General features: G+C 44.1%; 1 protein-coding gene across 2 annotated transcripts in view; it reads right to left on the bottom strand.

Annotated features, from left to right (window-relative positions):
• KIF5B (kinesin family member 5B) overlaps window positions 1-11,131 on the bottom strand; it is a 46,431-nt gene extending 35,300 nt beyond the window's left edge. Inside the window, exons 1-2 of one of the 2 annotated variants that reach the window (XM_082452770.1) lie at window positions 10,601-11,131; window positions 4,134-4,221 (exon numbers count right to left, since the gene is read on the bottom strand). In XM_082452770.1, the coding sequence (XP_082308896.1) occupies window positions 4,134-4,221; window positions 10,601-10,726 (214 nt within the window). In that variant the 5' untranslated portion in view covers window positions 10,727-11,131. Of the gene's footprint in view, window positions 1-4,133; window positions 4,222-9,361; window positions 9,431-10,600 lie in introns of those variants that run through there. The other variant, XM_082452771.1, reaches the window with a different exon arrangement.
• Between the last annotated feature and the right edge of the window lie 2,259 nt (window positions 11,132-13,390).

Raw genomic sequence — 13,390 nt, 5'->3', positions numbered from 1 at the left:
TGTGCCAGGCTCTAATAATCTTTCATATGTGAATGTACTTAATCCTCACAAAACCCTATGGAAGGTACTATTTTTAGTCCCATTTTATAGATGAGGAAACTGAGAAACTGTGGCCTACAGTTCCACAGCCAGTAAGATAGAGCTGGGATGCAAACCCAGACAGTCTTGGTTCCAAAGACAAGCTCTTAACTACTACATTATATTCCCAAGGAACAGAGGAACCAAAATAAATACATGGCAGGCTACACCTGGAAAAATTAAGGTGGATACAGTGGCACACAGTCCAGGTCAGGAAGCTATGGTGGGAAACTGGGGACTCCCTGGAGGCCTGGTAAGATGCCTGGCATATAGCAAATATTGAATAAATGACAATTACTTTATACCAGGGAAACCAACTTGTAGACATCACTCGGGTTCAGAGTTCTAGAGAATACAAGTGGATAAACCATGCTCAAAAGAAAACAAAAAAAAAATCTATCTGATGAATCTACAGAAAGGAAAAGGTAACAACAGCCCTATACGTGTTACACACTTGTACAGATATTTACGAAGCAATGCCACCTCGGTGGGCTGGCAGGAGCCCAGAGAACACCAGCTGCTCTCACCTCATTCCCGGCAGCTTGCTCATCGAATCCACATCGCGGAAGAAGCACCAGCTCACCCATCATTTTGCCAATCCTTGCCTACCAGTTTCTTACCATGGCCTTCTACTTGATCTCTGTGCCAGTGAGTATCCCAAGTCCAGTGGGCCATGTATTTAACTGCTTTCCTGCCCTGACACCTCACCTAGCCCCCACCCCCATCACTCTCCTTAAAGCTACGTGTTTACTGCTAACTCCGCCACATTTGTGTCTTGTCCAGGGCGAGTCAGTACTTTTTCATGAATCATCTTTTAAAATCCTCACGGTACCCTTATTTTGCAGAAGAGGAAATGGAGACTTAGAAAGGCTGGGGAACTTGCCACAAGTCACAAAGCTAGAAAGTGGCAGAGCCTAGACTTCAACCTAGGTTTGTCTGATTCCAAAGCCTATGCTCTTAACCATACTGCAAAGAAGGGAACTGCTATCCAGAACTCGGTTCCCAACAGTAAAGCAGGAATCTGCTGGTAAAAGGTAAAAAGTAAAAGGAATCAAAATGTTGAGAAAAGGAGATTTCAAAAAAAGAATGATGTCATCTCAGAGTTGTAAATAGTAATGAAAACAGTACAAAAGGTAGTAGAAACAAGTACCCTAGATGTCAGGACCACAGACTGCAGAGTTCTGAGAAAGGGAGGTATGAGCCTATTGTTAAGAGACTACATAACTGAAGATGTACAAAAGAGATAAAAATCACTAGAACAGTATGAGAAAGGTAAAAGCCCAGGATAAGTGAGTCTTATAAAAACAAAACAAAATAGAAAGTAAGGCCCTAAAGAGAGCTTTTAAAATATTCAGAAGTGAGTAGACCTGCACTGCCTAGAAAAGGTGATTATGTCAACAAACGATGTATTACCGTCTTCTACAACACCATCTGCAAAATGAACAACAGAAAAAACACTGCTGAGAGCGACTTTGGGGTTGAGGTGGGTAGGATAGCCAAAGAATGGTTTTAAATGAGCCCAAGTTTCTAGTTATAAGAGAATTACATCCCATGGATAAAAATTTCACAAAAACCACAGGGAATGGAGGTAAAAGAAGATGACTAACTTGTAAATGCTACACTCGTTTTCAAAAAGCAAAAAGTCAACAGATTCTGGGAACCTCAGACAAATATACCAAAATTTCACTGAGGAAAAGCTATGGCTAAACTAATCTCATTTCCTGTTTGGGTCACTCAACCAGTACTTTGGGGGAACACCAGAGTCATGCACCATGATTTCACAAAACAATGCAAGCTTTTCATCATATTCTTGTGGATACGTTGGCAAGCTAAGAACTAGACAACTGTACAGGTAGGAGAATCTGAAGTTGGTTAAATACCACGTATGATTTAACAACTGCCAACAACCTTATTCCGTTTTTAGAAGATTAGGCTAAGAACCATGGCCCATTAAGTACTTTATAAATGATTCATAGTAATACTTTCCAAACTCCACTGTGCTTAAATAAAGACCTTAAAAAAAAAAAGCCTTCAATATCCTTGTCACCATAACAGACTTATTAAAACATGCTGATAGCCAACTCAGATCCCTTGTAAGACAACTGTAAAAACAAAACTCAAAATAGGATTATGAGCTAAAATGAACAAAATGGAATCTGCACTTTAAAGCCTTGTGCAGATGCCAGATGAAAAAAATGTGCAATGCTGGTTCTATGCCTGATGAAAAAAACTCCAATACTTAAGTGTGGATTGGGGTCTAATGTTGGCTGCAGCAGATGTGAAAAAGTTTCATACATTTAAACTGCCCATGAATTCATGAATCAACAACTTCATGTTATTAAAAAAGCAATCTTTTGCTGTACTGACGACAAAAGTTAAGTCAAAATCAAAGAATGTAGTATAACTGCGTTCCATGACAGACCCATCTGGAAAACTCTGCGATGCTCACAACGAAAGCTGACACTGCCTGCTCCTCTTTCTTGCAGTCGTCTACAGCATCACCCATTAACTCTCCCTCCAGTCCGCTGTCTCTCACCAACTCCATACGTGTCGTAATTCCTGGTGGCTTCATGTCCACGTAGTGGGTGATCCCACTACTAGATGTCCATGTACTAGATGATACTCTGGCCTCTAGATCCGTGAACCTAATTTTCTCCATGATCTTATCCTTTTCTCCTTCAGATGCCGAGTCCATGGTCACACTCTAGACCTTTCATTACTAATTGCACTGCCTTCCTAACACCAAGTATCCACTTCCTTTTACTCCTTCTATTACCCTGATTCCAAAAAACCTTTGACTCCACTGAGACTATAACACACTAACCTTACCACCTTTTTTCACTGTCCCTTAAATTCTGCCTCCCCCCACCCAGGCAGCTTAGATTCCAGGGTTCACCATTAGCAGCACTCGACTACATCGCTTGCCCTTCTCTCCCTCTTTTGTACTTGCCTGGCAAAATACAACTGGGTAAATTCAACTCTCTGGCAGCTAACCTAAGTGGGCTCTTACCGTTGCCTGGCAACGCTGCCACATTTCCCTAATCCGTTCACCTCCACACCTGCTAGAAGACTCTGCACCTTTTCCTAGAACCTCCTCTCCCAGCCTCACTCCCTGTGATGACTTTGCTCCCTACATCAGAGACACACTGGAATTAATATGAAAAGAACATGTACATTTTCCTTCCATCACACGAATGGACCTACTTCTATCCATAAACTCTGCGTTTTCTCCTGTTACTAGATGAAATGTCTGTGCTCCTACTTAATCCTAACCTTCCACTTGATACTGAATCCCAACCCCTCTACGCTGGTGAACACTATAGGAAGAGAGATGTTGCCTCAATCGCGTAAGTACTCTTTAACAATCAGACCTGTCAAAAAGTGATATAAAGCATTTCACGAAGTAATGGCTATTTAATCATAAGATCTCTTTGATGTAAGATATTTCTGCAGTAACTGGAAGTAAGTCCAGATAATCACTTAACACCCGCTCAGCTCTAAGGTTCTATGGTTTTAGAAAACATAAACCTGAAAAATACCTTAGTATAGGTTAATAGTATTAACTGGAATGTACACACTTTTCTCATCTTTGGCAACCCCTGTTGAATTCCTCAAGGGTTTCGCAGTTGACTACAAGGTAAGTCCCTGGGGAAGGAATAACAATGGAATGGGAGAATGACAGACTGCCATTTCCTAATACATTATAGAAACTTGTCTAGCGATTCTGTCTTCATCCTCATGCTGCTGTGTTTCTACAATTGCTACCTTAGAAACTCTCCTGGCAATATCTAATAGAAATGCATCTACCAAGAACATGTGTGTAACACTATAATTATCATAACACCCTTTAATAGGTACTGTATATAAATTAGTTCATGGAATATGAGCAATAGGTTACTAACTATATTTGACCTTTTTATTATTTAAACAACCTCTGCAATTAACTAAACGGAAAGGGAACGTAAAATGAAAAAGAGAACGTTGGGTAAACAGGAGAGATCACAAACAAAATTTGACTTATTGCTGGGACAACTCAGCAGGTTAAATATATTTACCTTTAACAATCTTCTTTGCACAGTCATTATACACTTGCTCTTGAGATGTGTTTGACTGGAACACCCGGTCAAATGCATAAGGCTTGGACTGAAAAACAGAAACAAGGGTTTCAACTACACAGATTAAAGGTGAACAGACAATTCTAAGCTCCTTTAAAGATGTCATCATATATTCAACCTTCAAATTAGGATACCTACTATGCCTCACTTCATGTCACAGAATCTTTGTGGAAAGGACCTTAGGGCCCAAGAAGAAATCTACTAGAATAAACTCCACAAAAACAAGCATGTCTGTTTTAGTCTTTGTTGTATTTCCAGAGCCTAGCACAGAAATTAGCACTACTGTGGCGGGCACTCATATTGCTGAGTGAATTTTTATTTAATGCGTATCTTTTCTGGCAGATATTGAGACCCTATTTTCAATACTAACATCATCTTGCAGGTAAGGAATTAGCATCGTGAAAGGTCCAAAAGTTGTAAATGACAAAATTAAAATTCAAACCCAAATCTCCTGTCTTTCGGTTCAGGGCTCCTTCCACTATTCCATTCAGCTTTTCAGTTTACTGCAACAGCATTTCAACCGTTCATCCACTTAATAAGTATTTATGGAGTGCCGATTATGCCGGACACCATGCTAGAATGATGACCAAGACAGATTCATTCTCTGCTTTAGTGGAACCTAAGTAACAGTGGGGCAGACATCAGACAAATGATTAAGTGACTAGAATTCCGACTTGCGCAACAGAGTGATAACGAAAGTGCTATGAGAGCACTGAGAGGAGAACCTGAGACTGGGGAAGGCAGAAGAATGCCAGAGACACACTCTGGAGAAGGGATGTTAAAGAACTGAAGAGTAAGTAGCACCCAGCTCACTGTCATTCTCTTCAATGTTACTCATGAGGGAGGGTGAGCGTGGGGAAGTACTCCAGGCATTGGGAACAGGATGCTGAAAGAGCCTGAGGCTTGAAGGGAGCTTGTAGCATTCAAGAAACCAAAGGATGTTGTAAGTTTGAAGTGCAAGGATGCAAAAATCAAATGCAAGTGTCAACACGGTGAAAAAGGCAAGTAACATCTCAGTGTTATTTTGAAAAGTTTTGATTTTGTGGGCCCCTTAAAGGATCTTGGGGACACATTTAGAGAACTGCTGATGTAGCCTGAGAAGGAGCCAGAGACATGAAATGAAAAAAATCAAGATTATGATGTCCATGCAAGTCAAGGAAGAATTTTCAAGGAGGAAGTGATTGTGTCAAATTCAGCTGTGAGGACAAGCAAAACTGAGAAGTATCCAACAACCACAAAGATCAGATTGGAAAAGGTTGAAAAAAGAATAGGAGATAACTGAACAGAAATCTGGCTGTGGCTCAAAGAAAGCTGTTTTTTAAGATAGACAAGACCTGAGCAAGTTTAAATGCTGGCAGGAACAATCTAGTAATCTAAGAGAGAAAGTGAGCATCTAAAGATGAGAGAGGGAGCAAGGGAATTCTTGGTATTGAAAGTAAGTGTATGACGGCTCTCTAGTCTCTTCTAAAGTAAAGGAAGGGAGCTGGGCCCCAAAATAAAGTCACGACCCCAGAAATAATCCTTAACATTATCAAATACTTCCTAGGTCTTAGCTGAAAAAGACCATACTTTTTAGAAACTCTACCCCACAATTCCCCTCCCCAAAGCTTGGAATAACAGTAAAGATGACGCAAACAGCCCCTAAAGGCCTGTCCAAAGCCATTCCCAATTCCCCGTCCCCTTCCGGCCTCCCACCAGACAGGCTGGAAGCTAACCACCTGCTAGCTGAGTCTCCTTGCAACTAGTGTCACATGACCCAGCTCTAGATACCATGAAGTGAAGCGATGGTCTGCTGGGAGGTTTCAGAGAAGGGTTTTGTTTTCCTGATAAAAAGGACCGCCTCAGCTGAAGCTACCCTTTCTCCTTTCTGGAATGAAGGTCTGGAACTGGAACATCCACCTTGCAAACACGACAAATACGATGAGGGAAAGTCAATAACTTAGGATGACAGAGGGTAACAGAGTCAGCAAGTAGAACTAAAGGCCCATCTCCAGACTTCTTATGTGAGAAAAATAACCTCTTATTTATTTAAACCACTATTAGTTTGTTTTCCCTCTGCAGCTGAAAGCATTCCTGAAGGATATACTCAGATGACCTCACTTTGACATCAATTAAATGTAGGCATCTGAATGCCTGATTATTCTTTGGCTACGACATACATAAAAGTGTCCTTTTGCTAAGATTCTGAGACATTATCATTCAAATCTACAGGTGTGGCTAATAAAAGATAATCTATTGTTTCACTGATTGTACAAGATGTATTCACAATAAACAACTGTGAAAACAAACACAAGTACAGTCAAAATAACAGAAATAAACCATACTACTATTTTTTCTATCAAAAAGAAAGTAATTTTCCCTCTTCATTTATCCAGCAAACATTTATTAAGCACCTATAAGGTATCAGATATTGTAAATGAGTAACAATTTTAGAAATGATATTAATTAGTACAGAGAGTAGTGTTCAAAAAATAATAGAGGATAAGGCTGGATAGATTCTTGAATACTAAGCTAAACAACTATATACTAGGATCGAATATAAGTGATCAAGTAATGTTAACTAAATCGAAATGGAGACAGCTTCTAGGGTTAAAGAACTCATGATTAATTTTAATTTTACTTGCAAGAAACAAGTTAACAAAAAACAGGTAATAGTGTGACAACTGCATCTCTCCAAAATAAGGCAAATAATATTTTTTTGTTGCGGGGGAGATTTTGTTTGTTTAATTTTTGGCTGTGTTGGGTCTTCGTTGCTGCGCATGGCCTTTCTCTAGTTGCGGCGAGCGGGGGCTACTCTTTGTTGCGGTGCGCGGGCTTCTCATTGCGTGGCTTCTCTTGTTGCGGAGCACGGGCTCTAGGCGCGCCGGCTTCAGTAGTTGTGGCATGTGGGCTCTAGAGTGCAGGCTCAGTAGTTGTGGCTGGTACACATGCTTATTAGCTGCTCCACGGCATGTGGGATCTTCCTGGACCAGGGCTCGAACCCGTGCCCCTGCATTGGCAGGCGGAGTCTCAACCACTGTGCCACCAGGGAAGCCCTTACCTTAGATTTCTTAAGTGAAGTGGTTCCTATTTGAATCTGCACGGACCAGGCTGAACACCAAATTTGGTTACAAAGGACACCCTCTGGCAGGAATATGTCTTTCTCTGGAATTCGGAATAGTGATTTTCAGATCACATGGGATTACATCATATTAGATTTTCCTTAGTTAGATTCCTTAGATAGATTGTGGGTGAACATTCCACAACTGTAAAGGTATATTATGATGGCTCCTTCTCTTTTAATTTTCGTATTTAAGGTAATCAGGATCAAACACCAAATCATCATTCATTTGAAAGGGGAAATCATGTTGTGCTAGAGGTAAGAAACTGGGTCTAACTTCAATGAACTACAACAGCCTGTTTTGGGTTCCGTCAGCCTCTACAGTATACCACATAAGGAATGATGATTAGTAAAGATGCTTAACGATGCAAATATGCATGTTCCATTTTCACGATGCATAAATAAATGTGGGAATAACCTTTTCTATTTATTTTTTTATTTGGTGTTTTCAGCAGGCTCCTTTGAACTATATAAGGTGTTGCCCTGGTCCCCCAGTTTTTGTGGATAACAAGTTTGCATATCTAAAGCAAATCTGTATCATTCAAAGTTGTTCAAAAAATAATGCATTTATTTCATTCAATATGTGATATTTATAACACTTCACTGAGCACTTAATTACAAAAAAAAAAATCTGTACAAAGGCTGTAAAGCACAGAGAAACACTACAAGATTACATTGCCATGGGGTCACATTACATTAAAATCCCTGATTATATGAGTAACAGGAAAAAAGTTTGGACAAAATATTGGAAACTGAACTTATAGGAAAATCAGAATCCTAAAAAATTATCTTCTACGTGAGCACTGATTATACGTACAATTCAGTTAACACTGTAAACTAAAATACTTATTTTTTAAATTTTGATTTAACCAGAAAGCTGTGTACAAAATGTTGTAAAATCGTTTAAGATAATTTAATTTTAAATGCTGCACTGCATTAATTCCTTCTTAAACTATTTACTTTGAATCAGGATCAGGATCGTGTAAAATGAACAAAATAAACCACGAGATGACTTTTACCTAGAGATTTTCTAATTCCACTCCTCCTAGCTGCCCTTATAAATTCCCAGACAACTTTTTAAAAAGATAAAATGAAGCACTTTAAAAAATTGGGGGGAAAAAAAAAGACCTCAGAGTAATTAATGACTTACTATATGCAAAAGATTGGTTTCAGAAAATAATGAATTAAACATGTTGCCTTACACTTTTTAAAGCTGTATCACACTCAGTTGTAATGTATTTTTGCTTAGACTTAAACAAAAAACAAAGACAAACGACTAAAATGCTTACCAGTTTATCTAAAGGCCAACTGTTCATTACTGATTCACAACTCAAATCACTCACCCACGATTTCTAATATTATCACTTAAATTTATTTAAATGTTAAGGAAACCTAAGTAAAGAAATTAAAAGGAAACAACCTAAAATAAACGTTATAATTCCTGTGGTAATTGTTTATATTCTTTTAACTCTTTCCTCATATCTTATGTCACATTTGGCCTGCGTTAGAAGGTTGCCTTCTAACCTAATCATAAAACATTTTGTGAATCCTAAATTCTATCATTCCAACACATCAATCTTGATAATACTTATAGATTTGTGTAAATACGCACACAAAAAAAATCTGAAGAAATAAGACATTCTTACTACAAATCTGAAAGGAAGACAGCTGTGATGTTGAACCACTGTTGAGAGGCTGAATAATCATAAAAACTCTGTGCGAAACTAGCAGCCTACCAGTGTTTGCCAACTAACAACCCAGGCCTTGCAAGCGTCCTCTGATTCCACGCACGTACAATATTATCACCCTAAAGGAAAGGATGACTATTTTCGTGCTTAACTTCTTGGCCTCACCGTGATGTCATTTATAGCCTGAGTTTTTCTGTGGACTTGCTAACAAAGAACCAGCCTGACAGTCCTCACACAGTAATAGCTGGCAGTTGTTGGGAACCTAACGACTTGTTTGCCAAAATCCTCCTGAGCCACGTGGAGCTATGACATTCATATTCTAGAGCTGAACTTTGGAAACGTTCACATAAAAACTCTAAAGAACTTGAGTTCTGTCTTACATGTCAATGCTTTTCATCTTCCATGTTCCATCTCCCGTGATCCCTTTGTCCGGTTTCCAAATTAAACTATCCAAACATATGCCAAATGTGGAATACCACTAGAGAAAAAGTCAACGTTAAAACTGGGTAGCATGACAGCAATGTAGAAGCAAGTTGTGCCAAACGGCATCACCAAGAAAGATGACTTTCATTTCCAGTCACAGCTCACCGTTCTGTGGGCAGTATCTTGCCACCCATTTTAATCTCCGTGAGCTGGGGATGTTATTTTCAGAGACCTTTCAATCCCAGAGATCAGACCTCAAAAAAAAAAACAAAAACAAAAACAGACACCAATCCCACCTTACTTTCTGGTCTCTGAGAAGTTGACAATGATCCGCCAACTCTAGTCATGTTATGGTTTATACTACGAAGGACAGTATCTCACCATCCTCGGCATTATCAAGTTCTTCAAGGTAGCTCCCGACTGTAGACGTAGGAAGCTGACACTAACAAGAAACCTAGTTTACTGGTCCAATTTTACCTTTTTCTCAAAAAGACTGCTGTTGTAATACTTTGATATACACACAAAAGAGTGAACACTCTTTCCCATACCGTTACCCCGTAAAACCCAGTGAGAGTGAGACTCATTTATAACCCAGCGTGAATCGGCCAGATCCGATGCAAGACGAAACGAAGTCGAGCGCTCCGAGTTCAAAAGACACCTACTTCTTTTCGCAGCCCTCCCCGTCCGCCGTGTGTAACTGTAAACCCGAAGGCGGGCTGGGCGACCACCCAGGGCACGGGTCCAACTGCGCCTGGTGCAGTTTCCCTTCTCCCGCAGGGGACACGATGCAGTCTAACGCACACGGCTTTCCCCGAGACCACGCATCATGACTATTTAAGGTATGGAGGACAGGTCTCAGAGCTCAACGCGCCCAAATGGAAAGTCGGGGGGAGGCGGCGGCGCGACCCCCCGACAGCACCTGCACCAGGACCCGCACGCGCACGGAAGCCGGCCCCGGTGCCCGCAACCCGCGCCCCGCACCGCCCCCACCGCGCGCGCCCCAGGTGCGGGAGAGCCGCGGACCCAGGGCGGGTGCTTCCCGTCGCCGGCGCCGCAGACCAGGGCGGGGCGACCCAAGAGCACCCGAGGAGGCGCCGCGCCCCTCCCCGGGGCCATCGGGGCCCCCAAAGCTCGCTCCCCGCTTCCCTGAACTCCAGGAGCGGCCGGGCCCGAAGGAGGGGGCCAAGGGCACTCACCGCGATCATGATCGTGTCTTCTCCCTGAAACTTGACGATGTACTTGTCGCCGCGGTTCACCTCGGACTCGTTCAGCGGTCTGAAGCGACACATCACTTTGATGTTGCACTCGGCCGGGTCCGCCATCTTCCTGGCTGCCGGGGTCGGAGGCCGGGAGCCACTCCCCGCCGCTTAGTCTTGAAGGAAACGGGCGGAGCCGAGGGGCTGGGGTCGCGAAGGCAGAGGGCCCGCGGTCCGCTGCGTCGCGCTTCCCCGGCGGAGCGGCCGGGACCGGGGCTGCAGCGCCCGCGCCGGCACCGTCGCCCGCAGGCTCACTTCCGACCCATCATGGCAGCCATGGCGGCGGCGCCGGGCGGCGGCGGCTCCTCAGCTTCTCCTTCGCCGGCGGGGCAGGCTGCGGGGCTGGGGGATCCCGGAGACCGAGAACACGACCTCCTCTTTCCTCCTCGGAGAAAGCAGGCCGCGCTCACCGTCGGCCCGCCCTGCTGTCCGCTCGCCGGCTCGCCGGCTACCGCCTTCTCATTCCAGAGGCCGCAGACTGGCGACGGGCGGTGGGAGGGGCGGCGCGGGGCGGGAGGAGCATTGCGCACGCGCGGCGGGCCCGGCACCCCGGCGACCAATCCGCGCCCGCGCCGCCGCTCCGAGCCGGGGTCGCAGGGCCAAGTTTCCCGACGCGCACGCGCAGAGGGACCTGTGGACCCCGGCGGAGGATTCGCCGGAGTTGGCTGAAGCGCTAGCTTTATTTCCTTTAGAGTACAAGGGACTTGTTAAGACTGCTTGATGTTGTGGTTTAAGTAAAACACTATAGTCCTGTTGGGAAGTGTTTGCTTTCTATTTGGTCTGGAAATACATTTATTCCTAGCCCACCTTTTTAGAGCGCTTTGCCGGAAAAAGGAAGGTTTGAATGAAGGGCGGTACCTGGCTTCTGATTCAAGCGGTCGCTCATTCCCGAGAGAGTGGGTTGGGAAGACAGGACAAAGCAAGAAAAAGGAGATTTCGTCTGAGGAATACAAGGTGCTGAAGAAATGTGGAACAGTAGGGTGAGGTGGGAGAAGGCCCTCGGGGAACTGGGGGTCCCAGTGACCCCGTAATAATCGTTATGGAACTCGTCAGTCTCGGTACCTGGAGTGTAAAGACGGAAGACCTGCAAAGACAACTAGAAACCCTTCTCCTGGTCCCCAGGATTTGTCTGTGAAATGGAGGAGTGTACTGTGAAAGCCTCCCATGCTCTCTGTCCTCGCCCGATCGTCCTAATACCCCCAGAAATGAATCTAGATTCCACAGATTCAGGTTTATTGATCCACGGTAATGGGGGAGAGTTCACATCTAAGGAGCCCTGGGGCATCTCACCAAACACAGAAAAAGATGGAGTTGTTACAGGACTTTCGGGGAAGTGTGGAGTTTAGGTAAAATTTAAATGAAGTTGTGTTTTGATTGGTCCCAACAAAGCAGAGCTGTGAGTGGCATCATGTCTGGACTACAAGTGGACCCAAAGTCTCGTTTCCTTGGAACTACAAGGTTAAGATAGATGTGGAACGTTGTCTCCAGAAACCCCTTACCCGCAGCTCTGCACCTGGCTTAGAAATCAGTCAAGGCTGCCTCTCTGTGCCTGAGACTCTTCGGCAAGAGTGGGATGTTTTCTTCTTACTGATGTACTTTCAAGGGGCAGTTTCTGATAGTCTGTGATTTTAGAGAACAACGTTTTCAGTAAGAAAGCAACAGTCACTCCAGGAGGTTGACGTGGCAGGTGGGTCACCACTTTTCATCCTTCGTAGCAGGGTCTCATAAAGCTTCTGTTCTCAGCTCTCTGCTCTTTTCTCTCCGAACTCACTTCTTCAACAGTTGTTGGAATCTCTTATCTACAGCCTTGACCTTTTCACCTGTGTGACATTCCCATCTCTCCAGCTGCTTCTAGGCCACCTTGTTTAGAATGCTCTACCTTAACCTCCGATTTAGCATTCCAGAGATGAAAGTAATTATTCTCTGCTCCCTGCCAATACTGAGTGCGACTACTCAGCTCTCCATTTTTGATGACCAGCATCAGCAATCTTCCATACTCCCAGGCTTAAAAAGTTCCGAGCGGGACTTCCCTGGTGGCGCAGTGGTTGGGAGTCCACCTGCCAATGCAGGGGACGTGGGTTCGATCCCTGGTCCAGGAAGATCCCACATGCCGCGGAGCAACTAAGCCCGTGTGCCACAACTACTGAGCCTGCGCTCTAAAGCCCACGAGTCACAGCTGCTGAGCCTGTGTGCCACAACTGCCGAGGCCCGCGCGCCCAGAGCCTGTGCTCCACAACAAGAGAATCCACTGCAGTGAGAAGCCCGTGCACCACAACGAAGAGTAGCCCCCGCTCGCCGCAACTAGAGGAAGCCCGAGTGCAGCAACGAAGGGTCAACACAGCCAAAAATAAATAAATAAATAAATAAATATTAAAAAAAAAAATAAAAAAGTTCCGAGCACCTGTCGTTCCCTCATCCCCTCTACGTGCAGAAGAGAAACACGGGAATCTGTGTATCTGAAGTTCCTCAACCTCCGTTCCACCATTCCCGACTGTTCCCCAACTCAGAAGAGCTGAGGAATCATGGTTCCAGAGCAGTGATTTTCAGATTCTGCTCCATGGAGTAGAGGATCCACAGAAGTGACTCAGGAGGTTTCACGGGTCTGGCGAGGGGACGGAGGTGGGTGGAAAGGCGAAGGAAGCCGTGCAGCTCTGGGAACCTCTGCTGTTCAAGGTCCTTTTGTTGCCTCTCGACTCTCGCCTTTCCCCTCCTCCTGCACGACAGATTCTG

This window comes from Balaenoptera physalus (genome assembly GCF_965194825.1).
Source record: "Balaenoptera physalus genome assembly, chromosome: 2".
In the NCBI taxonomy this organism is placed as follows: domain Eukaryota; kingdom Metazoa; phylum Chordata; class Mammalia; order Artiodactyla; family Balaenopteridae; genus Balaenoptera; species Balaenoptera physalus.
The sequence above is the reverse complement of the archived record's forward strand: the minus strand, read 5'-3'. Positions and strand labels throughout refer to the sequence as shown.